General features: G+C 40.1%; 1 protein-coding gene across 4 annotated transcripts in view; it reads right to left on the reverse strand.

The window, feature by feature from the left end:
• Positions 1-3,992: 3,992 nt before the first annotated feature.
• LOC128119959 (zinc finger protein 431-like) overlaps positions 3,993-22,154 on the reverse strand; it is a 36,420-nt gene continuing 18,258 nt past the window's right edge. The window contains exons 2-6 of one of the 4 annotated variants that reach the window (XR_008221738.1): positions 14,323-14,449; positions 14,067-14,127; positions 11,656-12,935; positions 10,003-10,177; positions 3,993-5,452 (exon numbers count right to left, since the gene is read on the reverse strand). Coding sequence is in view for 3 of the 4 variants with exons in the window: in XM_052753729.1 (XP_052609689.1) it covers positions 11,399-12,935; positions 14,067-14,127; positions 14,323-14,449 (1,725 nt within the window). In the remaining variant the exon portion in view is untranslated. Of the gene's footprint in view, positions 12,936-14,066; positions 14,128-14,322; positions 14,450-22,154 lie in introns of all 4 variants that reach the window. The other 3 variants (XM_052753731.1, XM_052753730.1, XM_052753729.1) reach the window with 3 other exon arrangements.

Consider the following 22,154-nt stretch of genomic DNA (forward strand, 5'->3'; position numbering starts at 1 on the left):
GTACATAGGCTGGTTTATTTCAACAGTCCCTCTTTCAACTCCAGGTCTCTTAGCAGCTGTCCTTGGCTGTTCAAAATCAACACAACACCATATAGGATCCAGAATCCCTGTGTATTTCCCATCTCTACATGGTTATTCTTTATTATTATTTTTACTGTCTCTTAAAGACTTTTTAAAAAACTATTTCTTTGTATAACTGCGTATACCCATTTTCTTTTCTTTCTTAAGCCTATGCATTGTAAAACACACTGGAACCTGTTTAGAAGTTTTTCTGTCTGAACCTCTTTTACTGCATATTTTTTCACTTACTTTGTCTGCATGAGCAAAAAATCTACTGAGCAGAGTGGCTTTGGACCTTGGCCCCAGCTTTGGTGGCTAGCTCCATTCATTTCTCAGGTTGTGAAAACCAAGCCTAAAGATTACAGTCCAGTCTGCAGTTCATGACTCAGTACTGCATTAAACCTTCCTAGCTATAGAATGCCAGTACCATGCACCATGACTGGTGTTTGTACTTAGTTTTTTGTTCCTACTTAATGTGCTAGCTGCTTAAGGGCTCATTGTCCCAAAAAAACCCTTAAAGGAGCCATATCCTCTTTTTTTTTTTTAAATTGAGACAGGGTTTCTCTGTGTAGCCCTGTCTGTCTTATAGACCAGGCTGGCTTCAATCTCAGAGATCTGCCAGCCTCTGCCTCCCGAGTGCTAGGATTAAAAGGAAGTGCCATCACCGCCTGGCTACCATCTCTCTCTCTTTTTTCAAAGCTTTCTCAGGCCCTATGAAAACATGGCCCATGTAGGGATACCAGAATTTTGTTGGTTATTTTACTCTTTACTCTTTAAGGGGCCCAACACCCAACTACCAAATAAATCACACGTGGAGGCTTATTCTTTCTTATAAATGCCTGCCTGGTCTTATTTTGGCTTATTTCTATCCAGCTTTTCTTAAGTTATCCTGTGTACCTTTTGCTTCTGGGCTTTAATCTTTCTCTAACTTCTGTATATCTTACTTTCACTCATACTTTATGGCTGTGTGACTGGCCCCTAGCATCCTCATTTTCTTGTTCTCATTCCTTCTTCTCACTCCTCCATCCTCTACATTTCTCTTCCCATTTATTCCTTCTGCCTGACAGCCCCACCTATCCTTTCAGTCTGCTCAGCTGTCCACCATTCAGCTCTTTATTAGACCAATAAGGTATTTTAGACAGGCAAAGTATCACAGCTTCACAGAGTTAAACAAATGCAACATAAAAGAATGAAACATGTCTTTGAATCACTAAAACAAGTGTTCCATTACATAAATAAATGTAACACATCTTAAAATAGTATTCCACAACACTACACTGGCAATGCTGGGCTCTCAATGAGACTCCTCTTGGATATCCTATTGCCCTGTGTCATGGAGATCCTGCAGCCTTTGGTCTGCCAGACCAGGCCATTCCTATGCTCCTACAGATCACAAATGTAGTGGATGTTGGGTGGGCCAACACATGACCCTGGTTCTGGGCCTGGGTAGTTGCAGGTTTGGTCAGCCTGCAATCTCTCCCTTGTCCTCACCATCAAGGTGAGCTCTACACCACTGTCCTTGCAGTGATGAGAAGGGGCAGAGCCAGCTCTCCTGCTTTCATGTCCTCAGGGTTGGCTCTACACCATCAGGGCCAGTTCAACTGTGTTGACCAGGTGTGGTGTGTTCAGGGGCTATTCTCCTGAGTGCTACAACAGATGAAGGGCAGGGAAAGCTCTCCCACTCTTATGACCTCAGGGCCAGATCTCCCACCTCCCACAGGTGGCATCTCTCCCCCACCCACACCACCTTGTGTTTTTAGGGTGGTTCATATGCACCCTGGCAGGTAACATCAGCTCTACTGATCTGTCTAGGACAGGTGCAGGGCACAATTTCCTTAGTGCTGCAGCTGGTAAGGTGAAGGGTCTGCTCCCTTGCCCACCACAGGTGATGGGGCTAAGGAGGAAGACATCTTTCCCTTGCACTGGTCACCACATGGCAGATGAGTGGGGTGTGGCCAGTTATCCCACTCTCACACCCTCAGGGTCTGCTCTCCTGTGCTTACATCAATGGGGTCAGCTCTACTGTGCTACTCAGGTAGGCAGCTCTTGCTTTCCTGAGTGCTGCAGCTGGTAAGGGGAAGAGTCAGCTCCCTGTTCTGTTGCAGGTTTCAAGGGGGGGGGGGTAAGTGTTGGCAACTCTCCCCTGTCCACATGACAATTAGTGGGGATAGCTCTCTCATGCTCACAACTTTGGGGCTGGCTCACTCACACCTCTGCCAACAGGGGTGGCTCTACTGTGCTGCCTGGGAGTGCTACAGCTGGGGAAGGACAGGAGCAGCTCTCCTGCTCCACACCTCAGCCACAGAGGGGGAGGACCAGATCTCCCAAGCTTATGTTCTCAGGAGGCTCACCCCTGCCCTTTTCAATAGGGTCAGCTCTATTGTGATGCCCAGAGGAGGTGCAAGACCCAGTTTCCTGAATAAAGGGAAGGGTAAGTTTCCTCACCAACTGGAGGAAGGGTGAGGACATCTTTCTATCACCCCCACTACTTCACTGAAGACAAGAGAGGAGGTACCAGCTATGCCACTCAATTTGTGGCTCCCTTGTGCACCTGTTTACAGGGTCAAATCTACTCTGGTAACCAGGCAGGATTCAGAGCCCATTCTCCTGAGTGCTACAACTGCAAGGGGTGAGAGGAGGCATCTTTCCCTCACCACATGGCAGGCATGACCTCCTGTCCTGTTTTCACACCCTCAGAGCCAGCTTGCCTTTGCCACTCTTAACAGGGTCAGTTCTCTTGTGCTACCCAGGTGAGGTGTAGGACCCTCTCCTGAGTGCTTCAGCTGGTGAAGTTCAGGACCTGTTCTCCTTAGAGCTGCAGCTAATGAGGGGGTGGGCCAACTCTGCACAACTGTATGTTCTCAGCCTTCAGAGGCATCAGGAGCTGCAGACATGAAAACAGACTCAGGGCCATAAACACAGACATGGGGTGGCAGCAACCCAGGCCCAGACATCACAAAGGCCCTGGCTGGCAATTAAGGCAGCCCACTCACCTCTTTCAGATGTCTCTGTCCACAGGATATGAACCATTCTGGCTCTCTCCCATAGGATACCATACATTTGCTCACCATAATAGTGCCTGTGTGCCTGGTGCTGCATACGTGTCTCCTTGTACCAGTCAGTCCATCATAGCACTGGACATGACCCTGCTTCCAAAAATTATACTGGTGCCTGACTGCCCCAGTGCCCGAGGTCCACCAGGCCTAGAAATGGTAAGCACCGCATGGGTCCACATATATAAAGTTTTATAACTGGATTTGTTATTTCATGTAATTGAAGAGAAGTGTGAAATCTAAAGTGGTTACTTTACTGTTTAAATTCATAGGGCTTTTATTCATATGAGTTTGCAGGTGCAAACAAAATAAAGAGGGATATCATAATGCTTGGACAGATTGTTGACATTGTCAAATTGTTTTCTCCAGAATAAAGAATCTTGTGTTACTGAATGTAAGTGTTGGCTGAGGATTGTCAAATCCTTAATAGATTCTCTTCAGTATGAGTTTGTTCAGTTTCTCAACTTTTACTCTTGTATAAAGACTACCATGAATTGCAAATCCTTACCACACTGACTACATTTACATGGTTTCTCAGCAGTATGATTTTTTCTCATGATTTCAAAGACTAATGACACATACAAAGGCTTTATCACATTGACTACATTGGTAGGGTTTCTCTCCAATATATGTTCTTTTATGTATTTGAAGATTACAGTGATGTAAAAAAGGCTTACCACATTGATTACATTCATAGGGTTTCTCGCCAGTATGTGTTCTTTTATGCATTTGGAGATGACTGTGATGTGTAAAAGTATTGCTGCATGGTTACCTTTACACATGGTTAGCCTCCAACAGTACAGGGCTCAAAGAGAAATCCACAGAGTTGGTGCATACTATGACTTCTGGGGTTAAGGAAAAAGACAAATTCTCTCTTGATAGTTTCCTTCAGATCTTTTCTTTATTCTTTTGCATTCTCTATTCTTTCTTTTCCTGGTGATTTCCTTCTCTCTTTCCAGATGTATTCCATCTAACTCTTTATTATTGATGTTTCTCTTCTAGTTCCTTCTAAGTCTCATTCTTGATGTTTTCCTTCTAACTCATTTTAACTCTCTTTATTGATGTTTTCCTTCTAGTCTATTTTAACTCTATTCTTTTTCTTACACCTTATATACCCCAACAAAATCATCCACACAATATAAAAATTACAAGTGAATGATTACAATGAATATCAAACAAACAGTATAAAACAGCATGTTTTCTATATTCCTTACGATTAAAAATTTACATATTAAACATATAACAGATAAAAAACAAATTATCAAAAGAACCCACATACATTCATAGCCAAGCAACTTGATATAGATTAACTATATAGGCAAGCAAGATATTTTTCTCAGTTTTTTTTACTGGCAGGCTGCAGTTTTGCAGTTACAAAGACAGGGCCAATTACTTTATTACTTATCTTCAAAGGTAATCATATAAGGAATCTTAAAGGAATCACAAACCTAAACTTTTATATATGAAAAAGAATCAGTCAGCTCTACTTTGAATCTTTGTCATGCATACCACTCATCAATAGTTTCTTATATCAGGCAATTAAGGGTACAAATTAAGGGTACAAAAATGGGTACAAAGAATTAATTATCGCCTTTGATCACCAACCAAACCTAGCAAGAAAAGTATGTCAGGTAGTAACAATTGGGCTGCTTTGTATTTTTGACCCTAAACTAATGAATCTATAACTCAACTATGTGTTCTTGTGAACTTTCGATTGTTTTCTGAAGTTTGTCATCTCAAAGTTATTATCAAAACATTGGAGCTAACTTGAAGTTATTTTAAGGCACTGTTTCAGCTAATGATGCACCCAGCAACCTGTGACTGCATTATTCAGCATTAAAAGAATTACAGCCAGCCTGGCTCCTGGGGGCTCAATTGTTTTCCTTAGTCATTAACCTAAACTGTGATCTATATAGCTCCTTAGGGGAAACTCATAAGCCTAGCTGTGTTATATTTCCTTGTATCTATTTTTATTCATCAAAACTGAATAAACTAATATTATTATTATCAATTAGACAGTAGAGCTTAGGAAAGGAATCATCTTCATAATAATCCACAGGTAAAAATGCCCAGTAGAGATCCCCTGTGGCACTAGAGATGATTGAGAAGCTGTGAGTCCCTGAGCTGCTGGCTGGACTGTGCCCCTTCCCCACCAATTCCAGCCCCAAAGACCAGGCAACAGCATCCTCCCCCACCCTCTCAGCAACCTTCTCCCATGGCACCAGTGACCACTGGAAATGTAGGCCCCACCTTCACCAACTGGAAGAGCAACCACTGGACCCACAGGCCCCACCTGCACCGATTGGAGGAAGAGGGACTCCCAGAGACACAGGCTCCACCTGTATAGATTGGAGGAAGAAATGGGTAGACAGCAGTGTAAGAATACATTCAACAGCATAAAGAGCAATATGGCACCAACAGAAAGTAGTGGTTCTACAACTGAAAGACCTGAACATCCCAACTCAGATGAAGCAGAAGAAAACAACCTTAAAAATAACTTCATGAAGATGATAGAGGCCCTTAAAGAGGAAATGAAAATTTCCCTTAAAGAAATGGAGGAAAATACAAACAAAAAAGTTTGACAAAAATCAATAAACCCCTTAAAGAAAGCCAAGATAAAACAATCAAACAGGTGAAGGAAACAGTTCAAGACCTGAATATTGAAATACACAGGCAATAAAGAAAACACAAACTGAGGGAATTCTGGAAAAGGGAAATCTGAGTAAATGAAGAGGAACTACAGATGCAAGCATAACCAACAGAATACAAAAGATGGAAGAGAGAATCTCAGACATTGAGGATACAATAGAGGAAATACATTCATCAGTCAAAGAAAATGTTAAATCCAGCAAATTTTTAACACAAAACATCCAGGAAATCTGTGACACCATGAAAAGACCAAACCTAAGAATAACAGGGATAGAAGAAGGAGAATTCCAGCTCAAAGACACAGAAAATATATTCAACAAAATCATAGAAGAAAACTTTCCTAACCTAAAGAAAGACATACCTATGAAGGCACAAGAAGCTGACAGGTCATCAAATAGACTGGACCAAAAAAAAAGTCACCTTGCCACATAATAAAACACTAAACATACAGAATAAAGAAAGAATAGTAAGAGCTGCAAAGGAAAAAGGCCAAGTAATATAAAAAGACAGATCAATCAGAATTACACCTGACTTCTCAATGGAAACTCTGGAAGCCAGAAGGTCCTACAGGCACTAAGAGACCACATATGCCATCCCAAACTATTATACCCAGCAAAGCTTTCACTCACCATAGATGGAGAAAACAAGATATTCTATGACATAACCAGATTTAAACAATGCCTATCCAAAAATCTAGCCCTACAGAAACCACTAGAAGGAAAACTTCAACTCAAGGAAGTTAGCTGCACCCAAAAAAACACAGGCAAAAGATAACCTCACACCAGCAAATCCCAAAGAAGGGAAGCACACACACACACTACCAAATACAGCACCACCACCAAAACCAAATATAACAAGAATTAACAATCAGTGGTCATTAACATCTCTTAATATCAATGGACTCAATTTGCTTATAAAAAGACACAGGCTAACAGCATGGGTACAAAAACAGGATCCATCCTTCTGCTGCATACAAGAAACAGACCTCAACCTCAAAGACAGACATTACCTCAGAGTAAGGGGTTAGGAAAAGATTTTCCAACCAAATGGACCTAAGAAATATGGTATAGCTATCCTAATATCTAATAAAATAGACTTCAAACTAAAGTTAATAAAGAGAGATGGAGAAGGACATTTTGTATTCATCACAGGAAAAATCCATGAAGATGAAGTCTCAATTCTGAACATCTATGCCCCAAATACTAGGGCACCTACATTTGTAAAAGAAACATTACTAAAGCTTAAATCACACATCAAATATCACACATTAAAAGTCTTCAACACTTCACTCTCACCAATGGACAAGTCTGCTAGACCAAAACTTAATAGAGAAATAAGGGAACTAGCAGATGGTATGACTCAAATGGACCTAAGAGACATCTATAGAACATTTCACCCAAACACAAAAGAACATACCTTCTTCTCAGCACCTCATGGAACCTTCTCTAAAATTGACCACACATTCAGTCACAAAGCAAATCTTACAGATACAAAAAAAGTGGAATTACTCCATGTATCTTATTGGATCACTATGGGTAAAAGTTAGAGTTCAACAACCACACAAACTACAGAAAGCCTATAAACTCATAGACACTGAACAACTCTCAACTGAATTACCACTGGGTAGAGAAAGAAATTAAAGACTTCTTAGAATTCAATGAAAATGAATCCATGACATATCCAAACTTAAGGGATGCTATGAAAGTAGTGCTAAGAGGAAAGTTTATAGCACTATGTGCCTACATAAAGAATCTGGAAAAATTTTGAAAGCTCTAGAACAAAAAGAAGCAAATTCACCCAGGAGTAGATGGCTGGAAATAATCAAACTGAGGGCTGAAATCAATAAAATAGAAACATAGAGAATAATAGCAAGAATCAGTGAAACAAAGAGTTGGTTCTTTGATAGACAAACCCTTATCCAAACTAACCAAAAGGCAGATAAAGAATATCCAAATTAACAAAATCAGAAATGAAAAGGGGAATGTAACAACACACACTGATCCAGAGAATCATTAGGATATACTTCAAAAACCTGTACTCCACAAAATTGGAAAATGTAAAAGAAATGGACAATTTTCCTGAAAGGAAAATTAAATACCAAAATTAAATCAAGATCAGATAGATAATTTAAATAGACCTATAACCTCTAAGGATGCTAATAGAAGCAATCATTAAAAGTCTCCCAACCAAAAAAAGTCCAGGATCAGATGGTTTCAGCATAAAATTCTTCCAGAATTTCAAAGAAGTAGTAATATCAATACTCCTCAAACTGTTCCACAAATAGAAACAGGAGGAACATTGCCAAACTCTTTTTATGAGGCTACAGATACCCTGACACTCAAACTACACAGACACAACTAAGAAAGAGAATTTCAGACCAATCTCCCTCATGAACATTGATGCAAAAATACTCAATAAAATACTGGCAAATGTAATCCAAGAACACATCAAAATATCATCTACCATGATCAAGTAGACTTCATCCCAGAGATGCAGGGATGGTTCAACATATGAAAATATGCACATGTAATCCAACAAATAAACAAACTGAAAAAACCACATGGTCATCTCATTAAATGCTGAAAATGCCTTTGACAAAATCCAACACCCCTTGGAGATATCAGGAGATACCAAATTATGCCTGTCAGAATGGCTAAGATAAAAAACAATGATGACACCTTATGTTGGAGGGGATGTGGAGAAAAGGGAACATTCCTCCACTGCTGTAATCTTGTACAGCTATTCTGGAAATCAATATGGAGGTTACTTAGAAAATTAGGAATCAACCTACCTCATGACCCAGCATTACCCCTCTTGAGCATATACCCAAAAGATGCTCAAGTATACTACAAGGACACTTGATCAACTATGTTCATAACAGCATTATTTTTAAGAGCCAGAACCTGAAAACAACCTAGATGCCCCTCAACCAAAGAAAGGGTCAAGAAAATGTGGTACATTTACACAATGGAGCATTACTCAGCTGTTAGAAACAATGATATCAAGAAATTTGGAGGCAAATAAATGGAACTGGAAAAAAATCATCCTGAATGAGGTAACCCAGACTCAGAAAGACAAACATGGTATGTACTCACTTATAAATAGATATTAGATTCAAAGCAAAGAATAACTAGGCTATGATCCACAAACCCAGAAAAGATAGGTAGAGGACCCTAAAAGGGTCATGCATCAATCTCCCCAGGAAGGCAAAATGGTTAAGACCTCCTGGGTAAACTGGGAGGGGGAATGAGGGGAGAAGATGAGGGGTGGGAACATGAGGGATTGAGATGGCTATGTTGGGGGAAGGATGAAGGATGGAGAGCAAGAGCAATGAAAGATATCTTGACAGAGGGAGCCATTATGGGGTTAGGGAGACACCTGGTGCTAGGGCAATCCCCAGGAACCCACAAGGTTGACCCCAACTATGACTCCTAGCAATGGTGGAGAGGGTACCTGAACTAGCCTTCCCTGTAGTTAGATTGGTGACTACCCTAATTGTCATCATAGAACCTACTTCTAGTGACTGATAGAAACAGATGGAGAGACCTACAGCCATGCACTTGGCTGAGCTCCTGGAGTTCAGCTGAAGAGAGGGGGAATTATAGGAGCAAGGGGGGAGTCAAGATCATGATGGGAAAAACCACAAAGACAGCGGACCCAAGCTAATGGGAGCTCATGGACTCTGGACTGACAGCTGGGGAGCCTGCATGGGAATGAACTAGGCCCTCTGCATGTGGGTGACAGGTGTGTGGCTTGATCTGTTTGTGGGGCCCCGGCAGTGGGATCAGGACTTATCCCAGGTACATGAACAGGCTTTTTAGAGCTAATTACCTATGGTGGGATGCCTTGCTCAGCCTTGATTCATGGGGGAGGGGCTTGGTCCTGCCCCAAGTTGGTATGCCAGCCTATGTTGATTACCCAAGGGAGGCCTTATCCCCATGAGGATTGGATGAGGGTGGGGTAGAGGGAGGTATGGGGGAGTGGGAGAAAGGGATGGAGGGATACCTGTGGTTAGTATGTAAAATGAAAAAATTTCTAAATAAAGAAAAATTTAAAAAAATGCCCAGTAGAATGGGATGTTTCATGAGATAAACACACTACATTATTACAGGCAGTGGGAATCTCCCCACACTCATTCACACCATGACAGATAGCAAAGGAAGATGGCAGGGGCAAACATGTAAAGGCACAGCAGAAGCAAAAGACACTCTGGGGTCTGGGGTCTCAGGGACTTGCCTACCAAAATTCACCCATCAGAGACTTTCCTCCTGGTATGCTGACACTCTGAAGTCAATTGACACCTGCTGTTCCTCAAACATGGACAAGGTCATCTCTTCCTTTTGTGTTGATTAAATGAAGTGTGTGAATCTCACTTTGGGCAGAGCATACTGTGGATCTTAAACATCTGAAGACGACTGGAAGAAGGAATAGAAGTAGAATAATTAATCCTCTAATGATTCCCAAACTAATAAAACTCCATAAAGAGTTATTTTGAACAAAATTTTTTACTGAATTAGTGAAGTAACTAGCTACCTCTTTTGCAGAGGATATCTGTAGCCTAGAATGACTAATAGCACTAATCTGAGAATGAAGAGTATCCATATTGATTATTAATAGCTGACAACTATTTCAAACATCTTATAGGTGAGCTGTACTTGATCCCAGGACATCTCTGATCTACTGTAAGGCAGAGGAGTAACACAAATCCATTTATAGTTAGCATGACATGAGGTTAAGCATGTCTTAATATTTTGGATCTGAGTCCCCATGTAAAAAATGGTTTCTTCTAAAGCATTAGCTCTACCTGTTAATCCTTGGTCACTCCTTTCTTGAGTAACCAATGTTAATGATACATTTCTAAATAAAGAGTTCACCTGATTAGCAGTGTGCACCTGCTGAACCAAAACTTCAGTGTAACTGAAGCTGACATAGATCTCAAAATTGTAATCAAAGCAATTAATAAACCATTTTAACTTTGAGAGGACAATAGCAACCTGTTTAAATGTACACACATCAAGATCCTCATACCAGATTAACTGGCAAAAGTACATATGGAGACATTAAAATATACATATCAGGATCATGGGCAGAATTTATACAATAAGTAATAGAACATTTTTTTTTTTTTTTGGTTTTTTCGAGACAGGGTTTATAGAACATTTTTAAGGGCAATCTAAACCCTGGAGTAGAGAGTTCAATGTAGAGGGTAGGTTATGTTCAGCCATACCCTGTAGCAGGTAGGGACTGAGAGAAGTTGGGAGAACCTGGTAGCCAGGTCAAGCTTTGATGTGAAGAATAAGCACCTCAGTTATATGTCCTGGGTAAGGAACTTAACATTCCAGTATTTTTGTTGATAACAAATGAGTGACAAGGGATGTTGAAATCATCCATGATACTTCCTGCTGACATTGGGCTATTCTTGGCAACACTAAAGACTGGAATATTGACCAAGTCCAGACAGAACAGACTGCTTCATTTGTTGTCCAGGCTTTATAGGACCCTCTGGGACTAGGAACATGCAGGCAGCAGTTGGAGCAGTCTGTAGCCTTTAACTGATTAGAAATCTGCTAGAAAAAAATGTACAGTAATGGGCAGAAAATGGAGTTAAGGAATTTTAGGGGGTGCACACTTTTCTTTTAGGTGTACATTTGAAATTCCCAGGTCCACAGTCCTGGCAGATGGGAGAGGGGTGTCCCAAAACCAGGGAAAGGGGAAGAAGTCCCACCATTGTGTGTTCTAGTATGCCTCTGAAGATGACCTTGCTGTGCAAAGGCTTTACCACACTGATTACATTCATAAGGTTTCTCTCCAGTATGTGTTCTTTTATGGATTTGTAGATAATTGTGATATGCAAAGGCTTTACCACATTGATTACATTTATATGGTTTCTCACCAGTATGTGTTCTTTGATGGATTTGGAGACTCCTGTGACATGCAAAGGCTTTTCCACATTGATTGCATTCATAGGGTTTCTCTCCAGTATGTGTTCTTTTATGTATTTGAAGATATGCGGGTTGTGAAAAGGCTATACCACATTGATTACATTCATAGGGTTTCTCTCCAGTATGTGTGCTTTTATGTCTTTGAAGATGACTATGCTGTGCAAAGGCTTTACCACACTGATTACATTCATAGGGTTTCTCTCCAGTATGTGTTCTTTTATGTTTTCGGAGAGTAACAGTACATGCAAAGGCTTTACCACATTGATTACACTCATAGGGTTTTTCACCAGTATGTGTTCTTTTATGGATTTGGAGATAACTGTGACGTGCAAAGGCTTTACCACAATGATTGCACTCATAGGGTTTCTCACCAGTATGTGTTCTTTTATGGATTTGGAGACTACTGTTTGATGCAAAGGCTTTCCCACATTGATTACATCCATAGGGTTTCTCACCAGTATGTGTTTTTTCATGCATTTGAAGATGACTGGGACCTGGAAAGGCTTTCCCACATTGATTACATTCATAGGGTTTCTCGCCAGTATGTGTTCTTTTATGAATTTGTAGATAATTGTGATATGCAAAGGCTTTCCCACATTGGTTACATTCATAGGGTTTCTCTCCAGTATGTGTTCTTTTATGGATTTGGAGAACAGAGTGAAGTATAAAGAATTTCCCACATTGATTACATTCATAGGGTTTCTCTCCAGTATGTGTCCTTTTATGTATTCGGAGACTAGAGTGATGTGTAAAGGCTTTACCACATTGATTACATTCATAGGGTTTCTCTCCAGTATGTGTTCTTTTATGGATTTGGAGAATAGAGTGACGTGTAAAGGCTTTACCACATTGATTACATTCATAGGGTTTCTCTCCAGTATGTTTTCTTTTATGGATTTGGAGATAATTGTGACATACAAAGGCTTTACCACATTGATTGCATTCATAGGGTTTCTCTCCAGTATGTGTTCTTTTATGTTTTTGGAGACTACTGTTACATGCAAAGGCTTTCCCACATTGATTACATTCATAGGGTTTCTCTCCAGTATGTTCTCTTTTATGTATTTGGAGATACCAGTGTTGTGAAAAGGCTTTACCACATTGATTACATCCATAGGGTTTCTCTCGAGTATGGATTCTTTCATGCCTTTGAAGATGATTATGATATGCATAGGAATGAACACTTTGAGCATATTCAGATGGTTTCTCTCCAGTATGGCTTCTTTCATGCCTGCAATGATAATTGACACATGTAAAAGCTTTATCACATATGTTATACTGTTGAATATATCTGTATGAATTAATTTTACAAATTTGGTCTAATTGTAAAAAGAAATCAGATCTTAAGTTTTTATCACTTTGTTTATACTCTTGATGTTCCCCTTCATTAAGGGTTATTTTGCATCTTTGAATATACCTGTGATGGTAAGAGCTTTTATTACATGACTCGCATTTATAACAACTTTTTTATATGAGAATTTTACATATTTGAACAGAACTGGAAAAACTCAAAGCTTTACCACACATATTACATTCATAAATTTTCCTATAGTATGAGTCATACTACATTTGCAAAGTGAGCCAGGACAAACAGAAGTATTTACATATTCCTAGTACTCATAGGACGTTTTTTCAGTGTGAGATTGTTGATGTATTTCCAATGAAGCTGGAAAAGCAATTACTTGTAAACTTGAATCACATTCAACAAGGCTATTCTAAGTGGGTCTACTACATATCTTCTAATTGTTCTGAGAGGGAGAGGGGTTTGTTGTTTCTTTTGATATCCCTATGTTCATATGGCTTGGATCCTGGAAAGAATAACAAATAAAAAGTGTTCACATTACATTCACACAGTTTGACTTTCTGTTCCTCAAAGACATATGATATATAGATAGGGTTTCTCCACAATGATTACTGCTGGGCTCTTGACTCTAACAACCCCTCCTCTGATTAAACTTTACAAAGTCACAACAAGTATATGGGTAACACAATCTTTACTATAGACTATTTGCTTATTAGAAGGTTTTGAACATATACTTATCACTTATTGAACGTGCATACCTTTTGTAATATGAGTGATATGAAACTAAATGGATTGAGAATTCTACAGCATAGCTCTTATGAGGCTATGATTCAAATGGTGATATCTGTTATAGCATTGTTTCCTTGTCTCCTTTCTTAAAATAAAGCATTGCAAACACAATTTACTTACTTGACATTGAGGTATATTGTTTTGTGAGAATTTAACAATTACCAATGCACTTTAAGCTGTGCTTATTTACAATGTTGCTTTCTTTAAACCTCCAGACACCTTAAAATTTCTTCTGAGGCACATTTGTATTAGCTTGCATATGAAAATTACCTTCCATGTCTTCTAGAACTTTCACAATGTTCTTCAATATGATGATCTTTCCATTTGTAACCTAAAATATATACCAGAAAATGTATATTATTGGAAATTGTGTAAAATTTAAGTTATTATCTTCAGTAAATCTTGGAACCATGACTATTTTATTCATATCATCCTTCCTCACTTTCAATCATAATTACAGAAGAGTATCAATAACCAAGAAACATCACCCCTTTATTTTAAAATGTGAAGGAAAATTCAGTCTTACCTATAGCAGTGAGGTTCCTGTAGGTCTCCAACATCACATCTTTGTAGAGACGCTTCTGGGAAGGATCCAGCAAAGCCCACTCTTCCCAAGTGAAGTCAACATGCACATCGTCATAGGTCACTGCATTCTAAAATATAGTATACATATGTGGGAGAGCATCCCACCTCCATTTTTCCCCAGGGTACTCTTGATAGAAATTTAGAGGGGAGAGAAACAGAAAACACAGAAGACCCTCAGGAGGGCCTGGATCCTAATCTATTGGGCTCCAACTGTCTCTGCCAAAGGGCTTTTAAAGGAATGCCAAGGGGTGGTGGAGCAAAAGACCTCCCCCCAGTACAGCCAAGTGCAGGCCATCTCAGACACCTGGTACTCAGGCCTGTGGTCCAATCATCCTCTTATGCAGTCCTGCTGGGTAAAGCCACTAGGAAACCTAGGTGGGCTACAACACATATATACAAACGAAAATGATAATGACAACATTGTAAATGTATACTTCTTTGAAAATATAGTTCTGCTTCTTACAATTATTCCATGACACAGAAGTTCTAATGTAATCACCAAGTCACATTAAAAGGAAATTGAATGGGAGGGTCACCTCTATCATTTCTGCACTTTTAAATCTGATATCACCTTGTTAGAGAAATGCCTATTAATACAAATAGAGAGATAAGCAAACAGATAAATAGTACTGAGGACACATCAAAGAAATTGTACCAACAATTACTAACTCCCAAAAAAAAAAAAAAAAAAAAAAAAGATGGGCAAGCCAGGTGTATTGGCTCATGCCTTTAATACCAGTACTCTGAAGGCAGAGGCAGGTGAGTCTGCCTCTGAGTTGAACGCTAGCCTCATTTATGTAATCAGTTCCAACACAGCCAGAAGTACATATTAAGAAACTGTCTCCCCTGCAAAGATCCTTCAAATAAACAAAAAAGATAGAAAGAACTCAAAAGATTTTGGTGAACTTCCTACAAAGAGTTATGCATCCACTCCAGTTCTATATTCATGTTCCAGAATTGTCTACACCTTTGGCATTCCTTTAAAAGCCCTTTGGCAGAGACAGTTGAGGTCCAATAGATTAGGATCCAGGCCCTCCTGAGGCTATCCTGTGTTTTCTGTCTTTCTCTCCTCTAAATTTCTATCAAGAATTGTCTTTGCTCAAAAAACTAGACATCAAAATAATGAACAATGCAATTAAAAAATGGGCTACAGAGCTAAACAGAGAATTCTCAACAGAAGAATCTCAAATGGCCTAAAGACACTAAAGGAATTGCTCAACATCCTTAGTCATCAGGGAAATGCAAATCAAAATGACTCTGAGATACCGTCTTACACTTGTCAGAATGGCTAAGATCAAAAGCACTGAAGACAGCTTATGTTGGAGAGAATGTGGAGCAAGAGGAACACTCCTCCACCGTTGTTGGGAGTGCAAACTTATACAGCCACTTTGGAAATCAGTATGGCAGTTTCTTAGAAAATTGGGAATCAATCTTCCTATACCATTCTTGGGCATATACCCAAGGAATGCTCAATCATATCACAAGGACACATGCTCAACTATGTTCACAGCAGCATTATTCATAATAGCCAGAACCTGGAAACAACCTAAATGCCCCTCAACTGAAGAATGGATTAAGAAAATGTGGTACATATATACAATGGAGTACTACTCATCAGAGAAAAACAATGACATCATAAAATTTGCAGGCAAATGGATGGAACTAGAAAGTATCACACTGAGTGAGGTAACCCAGATGCAGAAGGACAAACATGGTATGTACTCACTCATAAGTGGATACTAGATATAAAGCAAAGCATAACTAGGCTACAACCCACAACTCCAGAGAAGCCAGCTAACAAGGAAGACCCAAAGAGTGATGCATGGATCACTCTGGGAAGGGAAAATAGATAAAATCTCCGTGAATAAACTGGGGATGAGGTGGGGCAATCGAGGCTAGGGGATAGGGAATGAGAACATAAGGGAACAGGATGGTTGAGCTGGAACAGGGATGGAGTGGGAAAGCAATGAAAGAGATATCATGATAGAAGGAGACATCATAGGCATAGAGAGAAACCAGGTGCTAGGGAAGTTCTCAAGATTCCCCAAGGATGATCCTAGCTTGGACTACTAGAAATAGTGGAGAGGGTACCTGAACTGAACTGGCTTACCCCAGTGATCAGATCAGTGAATACCCTAACTGTCATCACAGAACTTTTCTCCAATGACTGATGGAAGCAGATGCAGAGCTCCAGGAGTCCAATCAAAGAGAGAGAAGAAGGATTCTATGAGCAAGTGTATCAAGACCATGATGGGGAAACCAGTAGAGATGACCAAAGCAAACTAGTGGGAACTCATGAGTCTGTATGGGACTGGCCTAGGCCCTCTGTATGGTGAGACAGTTGTGTAGCTTGATCTGCTTGGGGGGGGGCTAATCCATCCCTGGTGCATGAGTGGGCCATTTGGAACCCACTACCTATAATGGGAGACCTACTGCAGCCTTGAGGCAGGGGGAGGGGCTTGAACTTGCCTCTACTGGATGTGCCTCTCCATGGGAGGCCTTGCCTTCTTGTGAGGGAGTGAGTTGAGAAGGGGAAGTTGGGGGGGTGGGAGGAGAGAAGAGAGAAATCTTTGATTGGTGTGTAAAATGAATGGAAAAATTTTCTTAATAAAAAAAAATTGTCTTTGGACTTCTGTGACAACCAGGCACCCGTGTGGTGCATATTCATGCATACAGACAAGACTCACATTCATTTAAAAAATTCAAAGCAAACACAACAGGCAGGAAGAATGTCACACACCTGCAATCCAATAACTCAGAAGGCTCAGGGAGTATTAGTATCATGAATACATGCCATCCTGGGAAAAAAGAATGATACCCTCTGCCAAATTTCAAAATTAAAGATGTTGGTGAATCTCAGCACAACACACATACTTGACATGTATAAAAGCCTACATTCCAGGCTCATCACCCAATAATATAGAAACAAAACAAAACCCAGGAATTTTGGCCCACCTTTAATCCCAGCACTTGGGAGCCAAAATCAGGTGGATCTCTGAGTATGAAGCCATTCTAGTCTACAGAGCCACTTGAAAGACAGCCCAGGCTACACAGACAAACCCTGTCTTCAAAAACAAAAACAGTAAAATTAAAAAAAAAAAAAAACACAGCAAGCTAGCAAAATGGTTTAGCATTGAACAGCAATTGCTTCAACTGTATCTTATGTGATTTAGGGACAGAGTCTATAACGGTGGTAAAGTCATGACAGCACAAGAAGGAAGCTGGCTGATCAGCTTCAATGACAACACAGTAGACACAAAGAACAAGAAATGGGTTGAGGCTATTAGATACTCATCTCCCATACCCAATGACGAATTTCATCCAGAAAGGCTCCTCCTAAGTAAAGCACAAATACCCCCAAAGAGAGCCACCAAGGAGAGACATGTTCAAATACATGATCTATCTGGGAGGTTTTTCACACAGCCGACTACCTTCTGCCCCAGGTCACTATAGGCTCATGGTCATCCCAAGATGAAAATGCATTAAGCCTAACTTCAATGATCCTCATAATCTGAAACAACCTCTACACTGTTCAAATGTACAAAATCTCTTCTGACATTCGAGACAATTGCTTGACTGTGACATCTTGTAAAATCAGAAAACAAGTTATATCTTTACAACATACAATGGCACAGAATACAAATTTATATCTTGAAAGAGAGGAATGGGGACATAGTGAGGGAAAATTGAACTAAGGCAAGATTGAAACCCAGGAGGGCAAACAACAAATCCTGTAGTTCTCTGTCAGACACATGGGGTTTCAGTTTCAAAGAGCTTAGATGGCCCTATCTCTGCAACTTCTCACACATCTCTCTTTGGTTCCTTCCATTCCCTATATGCAGGTCTCTGTGGCAGATATCTCAGAGCTTGACTATCTCAACATCTTATGGTCTCAAAATACAACCAATCACAGTCTTCTCACTCTTGACTCTGCCAAACACAGATGCCTGCAACAATGCTGAACTGAAACCACAGACTAAGAATCCATGACCTGAAATTTGGCGTCTTTCTTGTTTCCACAACTAGTACAACATCAAAGATTCCCCCAAATTTGGCTTCTAAGTTGTGATGGACCCTGTCATGCTTGGATGAGAGTTGCAGTAGATTTTGTATGAAGTTGCTTCCTGGGACTAGGAATCACTTTGCCTAACCCTTCCATTAATTGAAGATGTAGAAGGATGGATTCTTAACCTTAGGGCATCTTGTTTGGCTTCCAGTGTAGAGCAAAGGCCATCTTTTTAATGGTGATAAACTCCCTGAAAGTTCCTGCTTCTGTTCACCACTTGACCACCATCTGAAATTACACAGGCATGTTTTTCCCTACAACCCACAGATTTTTATTTATTTCTGTCCCACTTGTTGCTCTTTTCATTGTAGTCCTGAATGAGTCATCAGTAATAGCCATCTAAGAGATTCAATATTCCAGCTAAAAAATCAGCCCATTATTTTTTAATTCTTCAGTATTCAGTTTCTCAGGGCATGGGCATAATAGGAAAGGGTTGGGACTAAAAGATCACACAAATGACTTCTAGCTTCATTCATCATGGAGTCTATTTCCCACTGAAATACTATGACCTGGACCTCTACTCTCTGTCATTACTCTCAACATTCAAGTCCTACAAGAGCAGCTTATTAAGCTTTGAGTAGAGCTTTCTATCACTTTTGCCATCCAACATCCTGATATCTTCCATATTCCTCCAAAAGATAACATTCCCAGGTTCTGCCCAGTAACAGAATCACTTTTTGTATGCCATTTTTGTTCTAACTTGGTTCTCTGGTGCTATGATTAAAATCTCTAAATAAAACATCTCAGGTTATGAATGGGTTTATTTGGCTGATTCTGTCAGATCACAATCTGTCATCATGGGAGCTTAGGATAGAAACTCAAACTAGACACTGCTGGTGACCATATCAGAGATGCAGCAGGTATCAGTCCACCAAGAGAAAAATCTCTAATATATCAATGTCATTTTAGGCAAGGGCACAAGATTACAGACTCCAAAATATCTTTTGTTTCTACTGTACCTTTGCTGTCTGATATGATGTATATGGTGTGGGAAATACCCCACTGCCTATACTATAGTGTGTTTATCTCATAAATACATTCCATATTGGGCATTTATATCTGTTTATTGTCAGGAAGATTTCTCCTTAAGCTGTATAATTTTGATGAATAGAAATAATATTAGGATATGTTTCATAACTAGGCCTATTGTTCCATGAAGACTGTGAGATACTTAGGACCTGCTTTTTATCACAGTTTGGGTTGACTTAGGAAAATACTTATTTTTCCCCAGCTGCCAGGAAAATTGTATACTATGAGCTGACATAAAGCTATGGTGATATTTTATTTGTATTAAAATGTTATTTGTATGTTAATAAATAAAGTTGCCCGGGGGTCAGAGCTATTAGCAAGCCATAGGAAAGCAGGGCAGTGGTAGCGTACACTTGTAATTCCAGCACTTAGTAGGCAGAGCTGGGTAAGTCTCTGTGTGTTCAGGGATACAGCCATTATTGGATACACATGCCTTTAATCTTAATACCAATCATGGAAAACCTGGAGGCCTATACAGACAGGCTGTGAGGAGGCGGTCATGTGGTTGGGTTTACAACCAATGAGAAGGCAGGACAGGAACTCTATATAAAGACTTTAACACAGGGGTAGCTCTGGTTCGGAGAGGTAGGACCACTGCAGGAGGAAGGGTAAGGTTTTGGCTCTTAGCTCTGACCTCTTGGCTTTCTTCTTTGCATTGGTTCTGTGTTTATTGTTTGATGGGAAGGTTGGATACATCTACATTTGGCGCCCAACGTGACAAGAATTCATTAAAAACCGCTTGGCTTGGCTTGGCGGCAGGTCCGGTTTCCAGCCTGGGCGGCCCAGCTGCCTAGCTTGGGCCCAGGCCTGACTGACCCGCAGCTGGAGCTACTTGCAACTGCTACAAACAACTCAGACCTGCCCTGCTGAACAGGGCCCCTGCCTGTAAAGCAAAGGCTTGACTCCGCTCAAGCGGCTACACTTTCTCTCTCTCTCTCTCTCTCTCTCTCTCTCTCTCTCTCTCTCTCTCGCTGGATTCACACCTCGAACACCAGGTGGCTGTGAAATTCCCTGGGATTCTACTGTTCTACCCAGACTTGGTAAGTCAATTAACATATCTATTTAAAAGAGAATTTTTTTCTACATTAAAAAAAAATGGGCTTTATGTGTACATTGGAAGAAAATTGGGCTTTGTTTGAAATTTTAGGCACTCTGACAATGGAGCAACTATATGAAAAGATTAATATTGATCGAATTATTCAGTTTATTACTTTTCTTATCCTCATTTTACTATTTAAAAAGATCGTCAACTTAAGTGCCAGGATAACAGTCTTAGAAAAACTTGTTAAACCGGTAAAAATGAATTATAGAGAAATTCAAATTCAGACAGAAGAAATAAATAGTGAAGTTGTTTCAAAATTGGATCGTAAGGTTACAGAAAGAAAGCCAGTTTTCACACAATCACCCTTAATTTATCCAGTAGCCATACAGCAGCTACCTGATGAAGAGAATGAACAAAATACTTGGGTTCCAGTTGAAATGTTAGACTTACGAAGATTTAAGGAGGCAATAGCATCTTATGGCATGCACTCCCCATATGTAAAGCAAATGTTAAACACCTGGTCAACTTGTAATAGGATTATACCAAAGGACTGGCGGGAATTGGCACAGGCTGTTCTTGAACCCGGACAAAATCTCCAGTGGAAAATGTGGTTCAGTAATGAGGCTAAACATATAGAAAGACAATGGAGGGATAGCGGAATACAAGTCTGCCAGGATCAGCTTATTGGCGAAGGCCAATATGCTTCAGTACAAACACAATGTTCATATGATGTCCAAACCCTACTTCTATGTAAAACGGCAGCTTTGAATGCATGGGACAGAGTTGAAGAACCAGGAAAAAAAACTGAGTCATTTACAAAGGTTATACAGGGCCCCAAAGAATCTTTCACAGATTTCTTACAAAGATTGACTTCAGCAGTACAAAAAATGGTCCCGAATTCAGAGGCTAGTCAGATAATAATTGAATCTTTAGCCTTTGAGAATGCAAATGCAGCGTGCAAAAGAATAATCAGGCCGTTAAAGGCAAGATCTGCACCTTTGGAAGATTGGATTAGAGATACAGTTAATGTAGAGGCTTATGACCATGATGATATGTGGGTAGGAAAAGCAATTTCAAAAGGTTTGAGCAATGTTAGATGTTTTGGATGTGGAAAGCAAGGACATTTGAAAAGGGATTGTAAACAGGTCATTCCTAGAAATAATGTTTATTCAAGGAACACTGGCAACAGAATGCCCCTTCCTTCTGGAGTATGCAGAAGGTGTGGTAAGGGAAAACACTGGACCAACGAATGTAGATCAACAAGGGACAGACAGGGTAACCCTCTGCCTCGAGCTTCGGGAAACTCCCAGAGGGGCCTCAGGCAGGCCCCCACAGTAAATCCAGTTCAAACCTTTCCTGCAGTTGTAGAGGAAACCCCTACTCAAAGCAACTAAATAACCAAATGTCTATTGGAATAAATCATGTTAGTCGAGATGATGAAACAGAGAAAACAGGAAATACAGGAAAAAACATAAAGAAAATTTTTTGGCAAACTTCTATTAATGAACAAAGACCAAAACTAACAATAAAAATAAATGGTGTTTTGTTGTCTGGTCTGGTAGACACAGGTGCTGACATTACCATAATTGCACCAGAATTTTGGCATCCAACTTGGCCTCTTCAGGAGGTAAACATT

Source organism: Peromyscus californicus, unplaced genomic scaffold (assembly GCF_007827085.1).
Source record: "Peromyscus californicus insignis strain IS unplaced genomic scaffold, ASM782708v3 Scaffold_24__1_contigs__length_46423439, whole genome shotgun sequence".
NCBI lineage: Eukaryota > Metazoa > Chordata > Mammalia > Rodentia > Cricetidae > Peromyscus > Peromyscus californicus.